Below are 16,579 nucleotides of genomic sequence, written 5' to 3'. Positions count from 1 at the left end.
GAGATAAGAGATAACGCGGTTTAGGAACCAAAGTGGAACTGCGTAAAGAAAGTCGAAGTCGAGGCGAAAAGAAGACCGGCCCGAACCCTGAACAAAGTTTTAGATATAAAAACTGGTACTTCTATCCGAGAAGAATGGAAGAACCAAGTTGAAGGAGGAAAGAAAGAATAAGAGTAGAAGAACAAAAGAACAGAATGTGGGATTTAGGGGATGTCAGGATTGCGGGTGGCAAGCAGACCCGTTCCGGAAATTAGTAGTGCATTGCGGCAAATTGGGGATGTGTCACAGTCTCAAAGTTGTCAGATATTGGGGTTCCCTCCGAAAGCGGTACGTTGATACCCGAGAATGGCCGATGGGCCTTATCGGGGCTGCGGGAGGGAAATCAGTGGCGATATTCCATGGGGATTACGCGTCATTGGCGAGATCTGGCTTATGCGAGAGATTAGATTAGTGGTGAGATGTACAACAAATATGGCAACAGATATGATTTTGACGAGTATTGTAAGATCATGTGTATTGCATATTGATATTATAAGTTTTTGACCTATTTTGATAGGCCATACAGCCATGATTTGACGAGAGTCAGCCATGTCTCCCCCGCGTCTGCTCTATGCTCAATAGCAAACAGCTGGCAGTCATGCAGTTCATTCTGCAGTAAACGCTATGTATTAAGCTATGAGATTTATTTCATGCCATGTGAGCTATACTCCAAATTCTTTGAAAGTTTCGTAATTTGCCTCACATGCTACTACGTATATCTTGCTGATTCTATTTTCTGTTTCCTATTTCGAGTCCAACCACCCGTCTTTCGGATCCAACGGATACTTGACCTTGTACAACTCGTATACATTCGGGAAGGTGTCTGTCTTGGCCACAACTACTGACTTCGACACAGGCGCGACCTTTCCCTTTACCAAATTCTGGTCCGTCAATGCGACTAGCACATTCTCAACGAACGAGTCGTCAACCCCACCGTCTGCATCGTACATGTAATACGAGTAACCGGCACCGAAATTGCGAGCGGCTTGCTCTGGCTGAAGCGAGAGATTCAAGGCGACATTTATCTTTGCCATTGCTATGGTCTTTCCAGGGTTCAATCTGTACACCTTAAGAGTGAGATTTCTCAAAAGCAGTATTCTCGACCGTTGAATCAATGGAAGCAAAATTCCCGTCTTCCTGAAAAAGGATTCATTTTTCTTGAGCAAAATCGTGAAGTTGTAGATGTCTCCATTTCTGAAATGCCTGATGAGAGGCTCGTATAACACAATCAGTTCGTGGCCCAGTCCGTTCAACTTGAACTGGTTCAGTTTCTTGAGAAACTCCATGTTTAAAATGCGGCCTACCAGAATTCCGCACGGTATTAGGTATTTCAGTAAAGTAACAAAAATGGCAGGAGAAGCGTTGGTGTGACAATTTTCCAAACACCAGCTGAAATGGTGAAACGCGTTGAGCATGCTGCTCTGAGTAAAATGGTACTTCCCCACCAGAAAGCGGTATCTGAGGAGTTGAGCTCTCGGAATATATGAGGAGTTCAGTTTCAGCGTACTGATGTTCGAGAAAATATTATTGCAAAGCATTGGGCTTCCGATGAAGAAATAAGTGGAGCACAGTTTGGCACTCAGCAGTATCAGCAACGTCTGTTTATCCCGATGACTAGGCAATGCAATATCTGTATCTGCTCTCAAGTTATTCATAGCCTTCAAAAGAATCCCAGACACGTGCGAGAGTCTTGGGAAATCCATTTTTCGCTTATTCACCAACATCAGCTTGAGATCCACCGTCTTGGTAAGAGGCACTATCATGGCTGTGGTTTGGGCCAGAGTGGACAGCAAGTATTTGCTGAATTCAATGTTCCCCATAGCAACTGCCAGATCAGAAAAGTACTTGATCATGAGATCTATGGAATCTAATGTCGACCATGGATTGAAATCTCGCACGAATACCAGATATGTCAACACGGCCTGCTCAAGGCCAGGCCAACCGTTATCAAACAGCTTTAGCGCATCGATATCATCTGACAGCTTCTCGCTGGTAACATTCTGGAGCTCGGCTTGCAGTCTCGGTATATGGTGTTTCTGAGGGTCCAGAGATAGAAGCTCGGCCAATGGTGCCTGTGCAGTTGGTGCTGGAAGCTGTAAGGCATTCTTCAGTTTCTTGAGGAAGAACTCCAGTTCAGGCATTCGATAATTCACGGGTAATCCTCGGGAAAATAGAATGAAAAATTATTCTTGAAGAATATATGAGGCTCCAGAAGTACTTAAAACAGTTTATAACAATCAAATTCAACCTTAACAGCCCTAAGCCATAGACCAGCGAAAGTGTGTTTCTTTGGTGTACTCATCATTATCAGATGCCCTGGGATTTTTCACGGGCGATGGGCAGAACAGCATGGATAAGCTTTGGGTGAAATCGAGACAATTTTGACATCATTCTGAGATTGCTGCCTATTTCTCGACAATATTTGATTATATTGTGATCTACTAATTTTAAGACCTGCTGGTTTTAGTAGGCGTCTCCATTTTGTCCATGAGTTCCATCGACGTTGTGATGGACCAAGTCCTGGTCCAGTCTGGAGTGGAGTCAACACTCAGACAGCCGGTAACGAAGGGAGACGTGAACTACAACCTGTTGATCTCGAACTTAACCGAGCAGCTTGACATCCATCAGGAAAAACATCAGGCTTTGAAGTTGATTGTGAGACTATTGCCACCGCTGTTAACAGCAGAAGAGTTCTTCAATCAGGTGTCCTCTGTTCTCCAACCCTCATGGATGAAGGCTAACTACTATGTGAGAGGCTATTATCCGTCAGATACGTTTAAACAGCCCATGCACTCTAGGTGTTACATTCTGTTTGATTCAGAGGAACATCTGAGGTGTTTCGTGAAGGAAACGCGATCCATTCCGTTCCACAACTCTGCGAACCTGGCTCAAGGACACACGCTTTCGGAAGCACTTCTGACCAAAGAGTTCATACCGACCATGGAAAGAGCCACATCAGAAATAATGGCATTCCCAAGCGAATACGATACTTTTGCAAGGGCTGACAAGCCGCGAGTGACACCAGCGTTCCAGGCCTTTGAGAATTGGCTCAAAATTACGGATAATCCTGCCGAGAAGGCCCAATTGGCCAAACAGGGATTCCTGACTGATGTTAACTGGCAGCTTCTGAAAAATAGGTCTAAAAGGTCGGCTCTGAAGTCTAAAGCGAAGTCTCGCAAGGATGCCAGTGAGAAGAAACAGGATCCTCAACGCCGTGAGAAGTCTGCAACCCCAGACTCCAAGAACCAGGGGTCTTCAAAGAAAAAAGATGATACCAAGGGCACTGGGAACAAATCAGAATCTGCGAAGAAAAATCCGAAAAAGAAGCAATCGGGAATCGAGGCAAACGGGGAGACTAAGACGGAGGGAAAAGCTTCGAGAGACAAGTCTGCCTCCAAACAGGCAAAACTGAAGGATAAAACAGAGACAGAGAAAAAAGAACCAAAGAAGAATCACGGAAATAAGAAATCATCAGCACCGAAGAGCGTTGGTGAAAGTACAGGAGTTGACCCAAAAGCTGGCCCTAAAGCTGATCCAACCTCCAGCGACAAAAAACCTAAGAAGTCTAAGGAAGCTTCAAGACCAAAGTCAGCTCCATCCGCATTGGAGTCTGAAAAGCCCGAAAGACCAAAGAAAGAAAAAAAGAAGAAAGTCTTGTCTTCTGGTGATATCACACCCGGCGCAAATGACAGGAAAGAGACGGGATCTGAAGCAAAAAAACCCGCAAAAAGGAGAGACAACAAAAAAGATACAAAACCAGACGGTAATGTGAAAACCGAAACAAAGCTGATTTCAAGGTCTGAGGTCCCAAAAAAAGAAAATGGAGGAGAACCGAAAGAGCCAAAACCCAAGAAAGTGCTGCTGATGAGGAGACCAAAAGAGGTGGATGGCACAACATCGTGAAGTTGTAATTTTTCTTTATCCTTCTTTTCTTACATTTTTGCCGCCAGAATGATCGAGAGTCTGGCTTTTATAAACAGTACGATTAGATGGGTTAGTTAGCTTAATGGATTCGTTCTGCAATGGAGTTTATTTACAGGATGCTAACGTCTATTAGATCTCCAAGTTTGAACAAACACCGTTGGACGACTTGTGTTTGAAAGATCCCATCAGTATTCTCAACCCTGGGACTGTCCGAAAAATCTTTGTTCTTTTGGGAATAAAATGCGAGCTTTCTGATGAAACGATAACGTTTGAGAAATTGTTCACATTCATCAAGACTATTGATATTGTGCATGACAAGCCATATGTCCACCACTTGAGCGCCGAATTCTTGGATGACTCCTCACCAGATTATTCTTCGTTGTACAAAGTTGATCAGCTCTACTGGCTTTGTCGGGCATTTTTGGATATCGGAACTCATGGTGGAAACTGGCGATTTTCGCTTGCACTCGTGTTCATTATGGAGGATGAAGATCAAAACATTTTGAAGAAGTTTCTTGATAACGTAAGAAAGACTGGACTTTTGAGTTCATTTACACTGAGGTTTGGTTTTTGTCCATTTCTAACAAATGATCCTCAGCAATCTTCGCCAAATCTTCGTGAGGAAAAGATCAATCTTCTGAACGAGAAACTGGTAAAGAGCGAGTTTCAACTCTCCAATTGCAAAAAAGAGCTGCGTTTGGTCAAAGCTGAGAATTCCAGGATTTCAGCTCTTTCGGAAAACCTTGAGAAAACTTTGTCTACAAAAGAGTCCGAAAATAAGAACTACGCTCAACAACTCCATCGTTTGCGCGAAGAAGCTATCAACAACCCCAACTTCTCAGAACAATCTCAGCTACGACTTCACGACAAGTGGAAAGTCGAGGTTCTCGAAGAGCTGGTTCTTAGCATGAAAATGAAAGAGTTACATCAGTGAGAGAGAAGAGATCATTTCATTCTGATCCAATCAAACCTAAGTCAGAACGGCTAATGAGAGCTTTTGTTATTTGGAAACTAATAATACGAGTATAAGGACAAAGGTCTAAGAAGGAATTGAAAAAGATCACGGGAACATCATTTGATGAACCATTTTCATCGCCATCTTGAATCCCAATATGACGAACTAAGTGTATTCGGACACTCAGAAGACACTCAGAAGATCGCATCCAATGTGCAGCAAAGACACATACCCGCCAAACAGGCCGTCAGACAATCCGCATTGTTACCCTGAGCAGGCTGCTGTTGTTGAACATAAACAGGCTGCTGTTGTTGTTGGTAGTACATTGGTTGTTGTTGCTGGTAGTATCCACCTTGGGGAGGACCCTGTTGGTAGTAGCCCTGTTGAGGCTGTTGTTGGTAGTAATTTCCCTGAGGCACACCTCTGGTGGTGGGTGTCTCATTGTAGAAGTCGGCGTTCGAGCCGGATTGTTGGTTTTGCCAGTTTGGAGGTGGTCCAGAGGGCGATTTGTAGTCCTAAAGGGAGCGGGTTAGTATAGCGGAACCAACGGGGTGATCACGAAAGATGCCAAATACAACTAATTTCCACAAACTAATCGAAAAGTATCCTCTAGCACATCACCAAAAACAATCCAAATCACTCACAGTCATAAATCAATTTACAAATTGTCAGTTACCAGAAACTGTTATCTAACTTCAACTTCGAGATTTAAACTAAGCCCAGAGATGACGCTCACTATTTAAATATCGATGAGATAGGCCCCCTTTCTTTTTGTCACCTATTGATCAGTACACTAAGCCACAGCCTCATTGTGACCTTGAATGACGTCCTCGGTCTTTTCCTCGGACGAAACACCAGTTTCTTCCACCAATTTTCTTTGTGGAATGACTTCCTCGAACGAGCGCTTCCAGTCTCTGTATTCGAACCATTTGAGCAATAGCTCAAACACGTGACTTGTTGCCAGCACGCGACGGCCACTCAGTTTGATGAACTCATCGATAGGCAGTCTCTTCGTCTTGATACCTAGTTTCTCAGCCTTGTTTTTGCACAGAAACTTGTGTCTTCCTTTGTCGACTATTCCACCGACCACGTAAATTTCGCCCTCTTTCAGCTCCTCCAAAACGTCATCTGTATCTGCCGAAAGATACACCACGTTGGACAGGTCACTCTCTGGGTCCTCCGATTTCAGTACTGCCTCCAGATCGTCTTCCAAAAACTGTATATTATCGTCCCAATTGGTATAATCACTCAGCGTCGTTTCAAACCGCTGCTTGAGCCTCTTGTTGAAAGAACAGATCTGAAGATCCACGTGATATTTGTTCCTCCTGTTGTCGGAATAGCATCTGGTCAACTGATTCGACAGCGAAACAACTTCCTTTTCCAGCATAAGATCATCAAAATCGCAATCCATGATTACTTTGCACCCACTGGACACCTGATCTTCGGGCTTAGGTTTGGGTTTGGCCTTTGATGGATAGAGTTCAGCAAGGTCCTTCCCATCAGCGATAGCTTTTTGCATTGTGATCTTTCTGTTCACACGCTGCTGCTGACGCTTGGCCCTTTTGAACTCCTTGAACTCCTCTTTTCTCTCGTCGAACCTCTGGCGACGTCGTAGCTTTTTCCATTGCGATTTCGTCATTCCTTCAGGAATCTCGTCGTTGCGTTTCGGTAGCACATCTGGAACTGTAGATGACTCACCGACCGCAGCTTCAACGACAACTGAAGTTTCATCAGAAATAGGGGCTTCACCTTCCGTCTGACTCATATTCGAACAGAAATAGCCCACTGAAAAACACACAGGAAGCTTTCACAAAGATATGCATCTCCTTCAAATCAAGAAAAATTAACACCGATGGAATCCCAGAAACAGGACATCGACCGTTCGCACAGGGAAAAATAGGTCGTGCCCACCCATGTTCGGACGCCAACGGTAGACTCGACCGTAAATTTCAATTACTGGGGAATATACAGTCTGTCTTTCCTGTTACTGCTTTGGAGAAATATTAAAAACCATGGCTCCTCCCGCTCCAATCGTTATAGATGCTCAGGCTGTCAGTGGAATAACTGGGTATGTGTTTTTTTACAGGCGCGCCGGTTTGTCGTATTCTGCAAGTGAAAATGTGTCAGAATTTTCACTCTTGCTCAGATTAAGTACAAATCGCAGTACTAACAACCGCATTTTCTAGTTCCATCTCGATTGCATGCTGGATTATTGTATTTGCTCCACAGATATACGAGAATTTCATCCGCAAAAGCTCGGAAGGGCTATCGCTACTATTCGTGGTGCTTTGGTTGCTCGGTGATGTGTTCAACGTATTGGGTGCGGTGTTACAAGGCGTATTGCCAACTATGACAATTCTGGCCATTTACTATACTCTGGCTGATATTGTGCTGTTGTGGCAATGTTTGGCTTATGGGGATGGCAAACATGGCAAGGTGGATCCGATCCATCTCTCTCCTGCCAACCCATTGAGTGAGCACGACAACCTACTGGAAGCAGCGGTCAGCAACGAGGAGAACTACAGCAGTGATGGGGATGAGATCGAGAGTTTTATAGACACCAACGGTATGGAAGACACCGTCACCAGCAACTGGAGGCCTCTCTTCTTTAACATTGTCACTGTGGCCCTGGTGTTCATTGCCGGTATTGGTGGATGGTACATCTCCTCAGGTAAGAAGGGTGTACACAAGCATAAACCTGAGCAACCAGATGATGAGCTCATTTTTGACAACCTGGCTCAGACATTTGGCTGGTTATGTGCTGCTTTGTATCTGGGCTCGAGGATACCCCAGATCTTGCTAAACTTTGAGAGAAAATCGTGCGAGGGCATTTCGTTTCTCTTCTTCCTGTTCGCCTGTCTAGGGAACATGACCTATGTGGTCTCCATTTTGAGTGTAAGCACGGGAAAAAATTACTTGCTAGTTAACGCGTCGTGGCTAGCAGGTAGTTTGGGAACGCTTTTACTGGATTTTGTCATATTCGTGCAATTTTTCATTTATAACGACCCGGAGAAGGGTGAACCATTGCTTGAGGATGGCCTAGAAGAGAGTGGATCTTATGGAGCCGTTTGAAAGAGTTTAAAAGATATACATAGCTTTGTGAGTCAAGTTTAAAAGGTTTTGTTTTTTTCAAGGAGCTCTGATTTTGTTTCCATGGATGGAGAAGGTTATAAGGCAGTATATAACTTGGTCTATTGATTGGGATGCAGGCTTCAATGCTCTATTCATTCTCTCATTGACTCGTTAAAACAACATTCTACAGTCTTGTTCTGCATTGAGCAAGTATCACAGTTTAAAATATAAACCTGAGCCAACGAATATCAGATCTGTCTGTTTTTTAGAATACTTCTGCAGGACATACCATAAAGTTTGACCTTATGCCCTTAAAGAGGCTAGAAGCGACACGGGTTTAGCTTGCCACATTTAGACCTCCCACTTGGCTCTCAACACCAAAAATAAACTCAGTCATGCCATTTTACCTCCGTCATACGAATAAGAAGTATTTTTTTGACAAAATAAAACCAGTATTAGTCCTTTTTGCGCTGTTAGTAAGGCCTTAACACATTGGTAGTGTACTTTAACCGTTTTGAGCGCCACACCCAAAAAGCTGACCGCGTCTTTATTTCGAGCACCGCGTTCCTCAAGCAACAACCTGTCTTTTTATCTCCAACCAACACAAATGTCTAGTGTTAAACCCGAGTTGAAGTTCGTCGATAATCTCGATGAACGTAACTTCTATAAAAAGTACTTTGCTCTCGAACCAAAAAATGACAAGACGTTGAGGGTGGTTGATAAAGGTGACTACTATAGCGTGTTTGATGACGATGCCGAGTTTGTGGCTGAGACCATTTACAAGACTCAGTCAGTGATCAAAAAGGCTAATGTTGGGACCAAGCAGGTGAGCTACGTTACATTATCCCCTGCAGTTTTTTCAAACGTTTTGAAGTTGTCGGTTATTGATCTTGGCTACAAGGTTGAGATCTACAACAAAGGTTGGGGAATTTTGAAGATGGCGTCCCCCGGAAATCTCACTGCTATTGAGGACATGATCAACTCGTCCGAATTGAATACATACTCGCTTATCGCGGCTGTGAGATTGGTTAACACGGCCTCGGAGGGCCGCAAAGTTGGTCTATCGTATCTCGATTCGAACGCCAAAACCATTGGACTGTGCGAGTTCTCCGACAATGAGATATTCTCCAACCTGGAGTCCTTGCTGATCCAGTTGGGTATCAAGGAGTGTTTGGTTGCAGCGAATCCCGCGAATTCTGGAAAAGCGGCCGACCCTGACTCCGAAAAGCTATTGCAGCTTCTTGAGAAATGTGATGTCGTCTGCACTTCTGTGAAGTCAGGTGATTTCAACACCAAAAACATCGAGCAGGATCTCGTGAGACTTACTGGAAACGATTTGGTTTTGTCCACTAACGAGTTGTCATCTCTGGCGATTGCCCTCTCCAGTGCTACGGTTCTAGTGGGTTACCTGAATTTGATGAATGAGGACTCCAACTTTGGAACTCATAAGGTAATTGAGTACAACCTGGAGCAGTACATGAAGCTCGATTTTGCTGCTGTTAGGGCCCTCAACCTGTTCCCCCCTCCTGGCTCGAATAACATGATGAACAAGAACTCATCCCTTTTTGGGCTCTTGAATCATTGCAAGACCACGGGTGGCTCGAGATTGTTGTCTCAATGGATCAAACAGCCTTTGGTTGATGTGAAGGATGTTGTCAGAAGACAAATCATTGTTGAGCATTTGATGAACGACACTTCCTTGAGGAGCTCTTTGCAAAATCAGTTCCTGGGCCATGTTCCCGACCTTACAAAGTTGGTGAAGAAGCTCACTAACGGAAAGAGCGCCAAATTAGATGATGTCATCAGAATCTACCAGCTATGCGTCAAGATTCCTGACCTCTTGGATATGATCACCGCTTCAGCTGAAGATGCGGTGATTTCTGAAGATGCCAGAAACGAGGGAATGTCGGCCAAGGAGCTCTTGGAAGAGCTTTGGATTGACCCTATTACGGAGTCCTTGCCTCACTTGACCAAATTTCAGGAGCTGATTGAGTCTACAATTGACCTGCAATCTCTCAACGAGGCAACGTCTGCCTCTAGTTCCAGTTCCATGATTGCAATCAATCCTGAGTTTGACGAAAACTTGCTCAGGATAAGCAAGGAGCTGGACGCAATCAAAGAAGATATCAGGGCTTGTCACGAGACTGTTTCTGATGATCTTGGGATGGAAATGGAGAAGAAACTTAAATTAGAGAACCACCATGTGTACGGCTACTGCTTCAGACTTACCAGAAACGATGCGTCAGTACTTAGAGGAGACAAGAAATATCGTGAACTCTCTACTGTCAAGGCAGGTGTATACTTCACTTCATCTGAACTTACTGCCTTGTCACAGGATGTTTTGAAACACGAAGAGGACTATCAGAAATTCCAAAGCAATGTTGTACGGGAAATCATTGAGATTACCGCGACATACTCTCCAATATTCTTGAATATCCAAATCAACCTTTCGATTCTGGACGTGCTCACATCCTTTGCTCATGTTTCGCTCTACGCTCCAACGCCATATGTCCGTCCATTATTGCACGGAATCAACAGTGATACTAGGCGCACTGTTCTCCACGAATCCAGACATCCATGCCTGGAGGCCCAGGATGACATTACGTTCATTGCAAATGACATCGAGCTGGTGAAGTCAGAAAAGGAGTTCTTGATCATTACCGGTCCAAATATGGGTGGTAAGTCGACATATATCAGACAGGTTGGTGTGATCGCTCTGATGGCTCAAATTGGATGCTTTGTTCCATGCAATGAAGATCCCGAAATATGCCTCTTCGATTCCATTTTGGCAAGAGTTGGAGCTTCCGACTCTCAGCTGAAGGGTGTATCTACTTTCATGTCTGAAATGCTTGAGATGTCTTCCATCCTGCGTACAGCCACTGAGAATTCTCTCATCATCATTGACGAGCTTGGAAGAGGTACGTCCACATACGACGGTTTCGGTCTTGCTTGGGCCATTAGTGAGCACTTGGCTAAGAACGTAAAATCGTTCACCATGTTTGCTACTCATTTCCATGAATTGACCGCCCTTGCCAACCAGATCCCAACGGTCCAAAACCTTCATGTGGTTGCTCACATCTCCGACGTGTCGGAGGAAGAGAAGAAACAGACAAACCCATCTGATGAGATCACTCTCCTGTTTAAGGTTGAGCCCGGTGTTTCTGATCAATCTTTTGGAATCCACGTAGCTGAGGTCGTGAAGTTCCCACAGAAGATCATCAGCATGGCTAAGCGCAAGGCCACCGAGCTGGAGGATTCTGAGTCTGCTGCCAAAGACCCGTATATCAGAGAAAAACGTACGAAATGTACAGACCAAGAGATCTTGCAAGGAAACGAGCTTCTCCGGACGATTTTGAAAAAATGGAAGTCTGAGGTGGAGTCTGAAGGTGATGGTGCTGGCTCAGCCAAAACTCAGGCGATACTCAAGAGATTGGTGGAGAATGACTTCAAACAACAGATTGCGTCTGATAAGTTTGTAAAGGAGGTTATGACTCTTTAAGGTGCCCCTTTAGATATTTAAATAGTATTTTAACGCTTATTTCGTATAAAGTCGTCTGCCATGTCGTAATTGCTATATTATGATATTCGCATCACCGGAGCATACATATCTCTAACTTCGCTTTTTCCTCTTCTCAAAACCATCAAACACAGAGCGATTCTGTAGTAACAAATCCAACGTGAAGAGATGTCCTCCGTTCAGCCTCAGTGTGATCTTGAGATTTTTCACAAACTTATCGAACCGAGCCCTTGGTGAGATCGTGATATCGGGTAGTTCATCATCTCTGAAGTTCCTGTTCTCATCTGTCCCGGGATCGGGTCTTAATTTGCTAAGAGCAATAAAAAACTCCCTGACAGACTCAAACTCGCCGAAAGGTTTCCCCAGCACCTTTCTATAGTGCTTTAGTTCCTCATAGTGTTGATCTATGAACTGAGAATCATCTGGCAGTTGCCTGTAATTATCCTCCGACTTGAGAGGAAAGGAATTTGCAGCTACTTCTGCTGAGTTTGGCATCGTCACATAACCGGAGTCGTTTTGCAAGTCCTGCCCAATGCTGGTTAGAATGTAGTGTGTAGCATCGGGAGAGGTGTTGATCTTAGCCCTCCCCGGATTAGAGCTGGAGAGATAACGCGAGCCTAGCAGCAAACCCATCCTTCTCGCACATTGTGACTGTTGAAGAGAATATCTATAAACGTTCATAGTCCTTGAAAAGTATATGCTATTTGGAACAATAACGTATCGTTGTGGTATATCATTACTATGCTGTGGCCTTATCGGTTGCTCATCCCTTTGGGGCTCCGGGCCTGCATGCAAAGAACGCGTGCGGCTCAAATTTAGCACTGCAAGCAAAATACTATCACCTAAATATCATCTGCTTTTGCACAAAACTTCATACTATACACTATCATAAATATTACACAGACTTCCACAACATAGAATATCATAATTATCATTGCTTGCGGCGATTTTTCCTACCCCCTTTCCTCGGAGCAAACTTTTTCTTCTGAAGCCATTGGTCCTGCCATATCAACCCTTCACTAGCAAAGCTGGAGTCGTTCAATCTCACAAAGTTCATAACACCTTGATCTATGATGCAAATTAAAATGTGCTTCTCCCCATACTTCAATTTAAAGTCATCGGGTCCCGTTGCGACAGACGTTCTTTCCACCTTTTTTACCGTGTGCGAATCACAGCGACCTAACAAAGACCTGACCTCTTCGAACGAGGGAAAGTTCGTGCTGTTCACATCTATCACACAAACCTGGAAGTCTGGCACTGGGGGAGACTTCTTGCGGAACCCGGGTGTTGGTTTCCAAATGTTGAAGCAAATACGGTACTTTGTTTGCTGATTTGCCTGAACCTCTTGGTGAGAAGATGGTCTCAAAAACACCGTCTGCAACTGGGAGAACATAGAAGAGTATCTGAAGTAGCGAGAAAACTCGAAATGTTGAGGGTGAAGCAGCGGATACCGCGAAAGTCCACCGTTGAAACAGAATAGGCCTATTCTATCCACAAGAGGGAGTATGAGTCTTCTGAACCAGGACAATGACCTGGTCAAGTAGTTAGCCAAATGTCCCAGCTGAAACCTTTTCGTAGACAAAACAGGCACCATCACTTCGGTGACCAATGGTATCATCTCATCATATTCAGCGTGTCTCTGAATTGTGTATCCACATCTCTTCAAGTGAGAATAGCACATGAATTTCTCGTAGTCTCCAGGATTCGCAAACGCCATGCTATACAGCTCCTCCAAACTCAAAACATGCGAGTCATCATCCGAATACTTCGCAATACAGCTTCCACGTTCAACCAAGAAAACTGCCTCTTCCGGAAACATCCAGACGGTCTTTCCATCCCTGTCTGTTTTACCAAGCGTTTCAAGAAACTTGCCTTTCGGCTGGGTCATGTAGAACTCCCCAGTCTGCCTGTCATATCTTATAGTGAGAGGATCCATGCTCCCATTGCCAGGAACAGGAACACGGCGTGTTTTCGACAATGCCTCATACATAGTATTTCTGGCCTCCGAAAGCATTCTTTCGTCATATGTGGTTGATTCTTGCGCGAGAGGCTCCGCATCTTTCACTCCTCTTTTAGGTACAGTGTTTCGTTTCTTGCCCTGATACTTCTGGGCCACCACGGCCCAGTCCTGGATAACTTCCCCGAAATCGTCATCTGGTTGATTCGAAGAATCGAAATTTAACAAATCGTCCTCCTCTTGTTCCATTAAATATCTTGCTGATGCTGGAACTCTGCGAAAACGAAGCTCTCAATTTTTATGCTCGCACCAAAATCTTTCTTCTCATCACCTCGTGTCCCAATCGGGAAACTGCACGCAAGCACTTGAACCTCCATATCGATCTCGAGATGGAAGATTGATAATCTGTTTGAGTGCAAGTTACACGTGTCAAAATTTATATTTACTTGACAAGTATTCGTTGGTTTGGGATTTTCAGCCCAGACTTGAGTTCATTATTGTTAATTGGAGTGTTTGTGCAAAGAATTCCTGAGAATACCTCCATCCCTTGTCGCCTGTTCCATTACAACCAGAGCTATTGCGGAACAGTCACAGCTACCAGTCTCTGCCAGAAGTGATCAGAAAAATTGATCAAAGATCAACAGAGCTCATTCCGCTAAAACCGCTGCATTTCAGTCTCGCCACAGACTCAGAGCAATGACCAACACACAGCCGAGCGAAAATGGCGATAGCGACATGTTGACCTATAGAAATATCTCCAGCTCCATCCTCGAAAACATGTTCACCCCCATCATTCACGAAATTATAATAGAGTCCATTTTGAATGAGCAGGTGCTGCGATCGAGCTATGGGACTGTTGACAATCCCAAGTATGTGGAGGCCGGAAATCCCACCAGGACAGACCAGACCCAGGATACACAGCCGGCCACCAAAAAGGCCAAACTTGATTCAGGGAGCTCGAGCACCTCTACACCAACACCGCACTACACCGAGCGCGATCTCGGACGGCTGGAGTTCGTCACCAACGGAAAAGATGTTTTTTCAAACTACAAGAGGAAGGAGAATGGATCTGCCAATGGAGCGACCGGGTCCAACGGGAACCACTCTGCGGCGGGCAACGGAAACGGCAGTGACGACTACTTCAAATGTCTGAACTGCGACCGGAGGATAGCCGGTAGTCGGTTTGCGAGTCATATTGATCGGTGTTTGGGAGGTAGGACGAGAAAGTGAAAAAGCACACTTGAGCAGGATTAGGTGCAAACAAAATGTACTGAAAAAAAGTCTCTACATAGCATACAATGGAAAAGGACAGAGTCTCAGCGGTTCCATGGTCTGAGAACTTGATAAATCATAATTAGGTTTGCTCGGGACCCATTGCAGACATATATACTCGCATACTCATAGTGGAAAGATATAGATATGCTGACAAAAACTACTCCATTCTACCCATAAATATGCAAATTATATAGCCTAAGATCCAACTGAAATTTCCAAAAAAATTATTACTTTTCAAATATCCCATAAATGTCTGAAACTTCACCTGTCAGCTAATCAGCCACAGTCCCTCACGTCTCCTCCTCATCACTCGGCTGGTGCGGTTACCATTTAGATAACGGGGAGAAAGCGTGGGGCGCCGGGCCGAGTTTGTTAACACGTTTTCTTCTCTCTTATTGCTGGTATCATTTGCTGTCGTCTGCATTTGCTTTTTATCAGCTTTATCAGATCCACACTGGATTTTGTGTGAGAAATAAGCGTTTCAGGTGCTTTGCTACTATTGCTCTTGCTAAAGTATGGCCAGCCATTTGGGCGCCTTGTCTGCCTGGATCACAGCCCATGTTCCAGGGCCCTTGAGTTACAAACAGCCCGCCTCGGCTGATAACGAGGGATACTGGGGCCCTGTGACTTCCACTATCGACTGGTGCGAAGAAAACTATGTGATCTCTCCGTTTTTCGCAGAGTTCGTCAACTCGACCACGAACCTGGCATTCTTCGCCCTATCGATGTACCACCTGCACTCTGCCATCAAGAACAAGCACGGACTGTTGTTTATGTTTGTTTCTGTTGGGATGTGTTTTGTTGGTGTTGGATCATGGCTTTTCCATATGACACTGAAATACGAGTTCCAACTCATGGATGAACTACCCATGATCTACTGTACGGCCCTTCCGTTTGCCTATATCTTCAGCGTTGGTAAGGGGAAAACGGTTTCTGTCTTGATATATTCAACAACAGCTCTGTTCACGGCTCTTCTGACGTATATTTACTGCTCGGTATACCAGAATCCTGCTTTTCACCAGGTTTCGTACGGCTTGCTGAATTTTGCGATCATATTCAGAAGCTTGTATTTGGTGAACACGAGGGTGACCGATCCCAAGATCCGCAAATTCCTGTATGGGCTTATTTCTGCCGCTTTATTTGAGTTTCTATTCGGATTCCTGCTCTGGAACCTGGATACAGCCTACTGCACCAACCTAATCTGGGCCAGGAGGGAGGTCATGGGATTGCCGTATGGAGTCGTGCTAGAGGGCCACGGATGGTGGCATGTGTTCACTGGTCTTGGTATATACCATTTCATTCTCTACAGCCAGGTTTTGAGGACCTGGGTTGACGGCGTCCAGGACAATTATGAGTTGCTTTGGACTTACGGCTTTCTTGGAGAAGTGGTACTGAAGCAAAGCGACAAAATTAAAACAAAAAAATGCGAATAAAATATATGACACTATTAAAACAATACTACATATGCCTTTATAGAATATGACAAATGATTCAATCAATTTCCAACCCAAGAGCAACAAGTTTGTCAGGACTGCTTATCAGTAGAGATTGGCAGATTACCAACTGTGGGGTTGGCCTGTCCGCACCTTCAGCTTCAAAGAGAGTATACGAGTCTTGGAGTTTGAAAATATTTCCAAAAAACTACATCTGTGTTTAAATCACATGAAATCTCCAATCCGGCTGTTCCAATCAAAATCTCATCGCTATTCTTTCCTGAACTTTGAACAAGCCCTTATTATTACCTCGATGTGACTTCGGCATGGTTCGGCCCCCGAGATTTGGCAAGCCGACGCCCTCTGAAAAGTCGCGCTCACACTATATCTTCTGAACTGGTGGTTTT

General features: G+C 44.6%; 11 protein-coding genes across 11 annotated transcripts; 6 read left to right on the top strand and 5 right to left on the bottom strand.

Annotated features, from left to right (window-relative positions):
- Window positions 1–782: 782 nt before the first annotated feature.
- On the bottom strand, window positions 783–2,180 carry KUCA_T00000381001 (uncharacterized protein; the record flags this gene model as incomplete). The annotated part of the gene is made up of 1 exon (XM_022604916.1): window positions 783–2,180. One exon carries the CDS (start codon window positions 2,178–2,180, stop codon window positions 783–785), a length of 1,398 nt encoding a protein of 465 aa, XP_022456436.1.
- A 346-nt stretch (window positions 2,181–2,526) lies between these two features.
- KUCA_T00000380001 (uncharacterized protein) lies at window positions 2,527–3,942 on the top strand (the record flags this gene model as incomplete). The annotated part of the gene is made up of 1 exon (XM_022604915.1): window positions 2,527–3,942. One exon carries the CDS (start codon window positions 2,527–2,529, stop codon window positions 3,940–3,942), a length of 1,416 nt encoding a protein of 471 aa, XP_022456435.1.
- A 48-nt stretch (window positions 3,943–3,990) lies between these two features.
- Window positions 3,991–4,897, top strand: KUCA_T00000379001 (uncharacterized protein; the record flags this gene model as incomplete). Its single annotated transcript, XM_022604914.1, has 2 exons — window positions 3,991–4,032; window positions 4,097–4,897. The coding sequence occupies 2 exons, from the start codon at window positions 3,991–3,993 to the stop codon at window positions 4,895–4,897; spliced, it is 843 nt and encodes a 280-aa protein (XP_022456434.1).
- Window positions 4,898–5,112: 215 nt separating this feature from the next.
- On the bottom strand, window positions 5,113–5,568 carry KUCA_T00000378001 (uncharacterized protein; the record flags this gene model as incomplete). Its single annotated transcript, XM_022604913.1, has 2 exons — window positions 5,113–5,433; window positions 5,563–5,568. The coding sequence occupies 2 exons, from the start codon at window positions 5,566–5,568 to the stop codon at window positions 5,113–5,115; spliced, it is 327 nt and encodes a 108-aa protein (XP_022456433.1).
- A 143-nt stretch (window positions 5,569–5,711) lies between these two features.
- KUCA_T00000377001 (uncharacterized protein) lies at window positions 5,712–6,683 on the bottom strand (the record flags this gene model as incomplete). The annotated part of the gene is made up of 1 exon (XM_022604912.1): window positions 5,712–6,683. One exon carries the CDS (start codon window positions 6,681–6,683, stop codon window positions 5,712–5,714), a length of 972 nt encoding a protein of 323 aa, XP_022456432.1.
- A 247-nt stretch (window positions 6,684–6,930) lies between these two features.
- On the top strand, window positions 6,931–7,990 carry KUCA_T00000376001 (uncharacterized protein; the record flags this gene model as incomplete). The annotated part of the gene is made up of 2 exons (XM_022604911.1): window positions 6,931–6,986; window positions 7,105–7,990. 2 exons carry the CDS (start codon window positions 6,931–6,933, stop codon window positions 7,988–7,990), a joined length of 942 nt encoding a protein of 313 aa, XP_022456431.1.
- Window positions 7,991–8,597: 607 nt separating this feature from the next.
- On the top strand, window positions 8,598–11,489 carry KUCA_T00000375001 (uncharacterized protein; the record flags this gene model as incomplete). Its single annotated transcript, XM_022604910.1, has 1 exon — window positions 8,598–11,489. One exon carries the CDS (start codon window positions 8,598–8,600, stop codon window positions 11,487–11,489), a length of 2,892 nt encoding a protein of 963 aa, XP_022456430.1.
- A 111-nt stretch (window positions 11,490–11,600) lies between these two features.
- Window positions 11,601–12,188, bottom strand: KUCA_T00000374001 (uncharacterized protein; the record flags this gene model as incomplete). Its single annotated transcript, XM_022604909.1, has 1 exon — window positions 11,601–12,188. The coding sequence occupies one exon, from the start codon at window positions 12,186–12,188 to the stop codon at window positions 11,601–11,603; it is 588 nt and encodes a 195-aa protein (XP_022456429.1).
- A 250-nt stretch (window positions 12,189–12,438) lies between these two features.
- On the bottom strand, window positions 12,439–13,713 carry KUCA_T00000373001 (uncharacterized protein; the record flags this gene model as incomplete). Its single annotated transcript, XM_022604906.1, has 1 exon — window positions 12,439–13,713. The coding sequence occupies one exon, from the start codon at window positions 13,711–13,713 to the stop codon at window positions 12,439–12,441; it is 1,275 nt and encodes a 424-aa protein (XP_022456428.1).
- A 447-nt stretch (window positions 13,714–14,160) lies between these two features.
- On the top strand, window positions 14,161–14,694 carry KUCA_T00000372001 (uncharacterized protein; the record flags this gene model as incomplete). Its single annotated transcript, XM_022604905.1, has 1 exon — window positions 14,161–14,694. The coding sequence occupies one exon, from the start codon at window positions 14,161–14,163 to the stop codon at window positions 14,692–14,694; it is 534 nt and encodes a 177-aa protein (XP_022456427.1).
- A 560-nt stretch (window positions 14,695–15,254) lies between these two features.
- On the top strand, window positions 15,255–16,172 carry KUCA_T00000371001 (uncharacterized protein; the record flags this gene model as incomplete). Its single annotated transcript, XM_022604904.1, has 1 exon — window positions 15,255–16,172. One exon carries the CDS (start codon window positions 15,255–15,257, stop codon window positions 16,170–16,172), a length of 918 nt encoding a protein of 305 aa, XP_022456426.1.
- Between the last annotated feature and the right edge of the window lie 407 nt (window positions 16,173–16,579).

This window comes from Kuraishia capsulata, genomic scaffold (assembly GCF_000576695.1).
Source record: "Kuraishia capsulata CBS 1993 genomic scaffold, Kuraishia_capsulata_scaffold_1, whole genome shotgun sequence".
Classification (NCBI taxonomy): Eukaryota; Fungi; Ascomycota; class Pichiomycetes; order Pichiales; family Pichiaceae; genus Kuraishia; species Kuraishia capsulata.
Note: the sequence above shows the minus strand (reverse complement) of the source record. Positions and strands in the feature narration are given on the sequence as shown.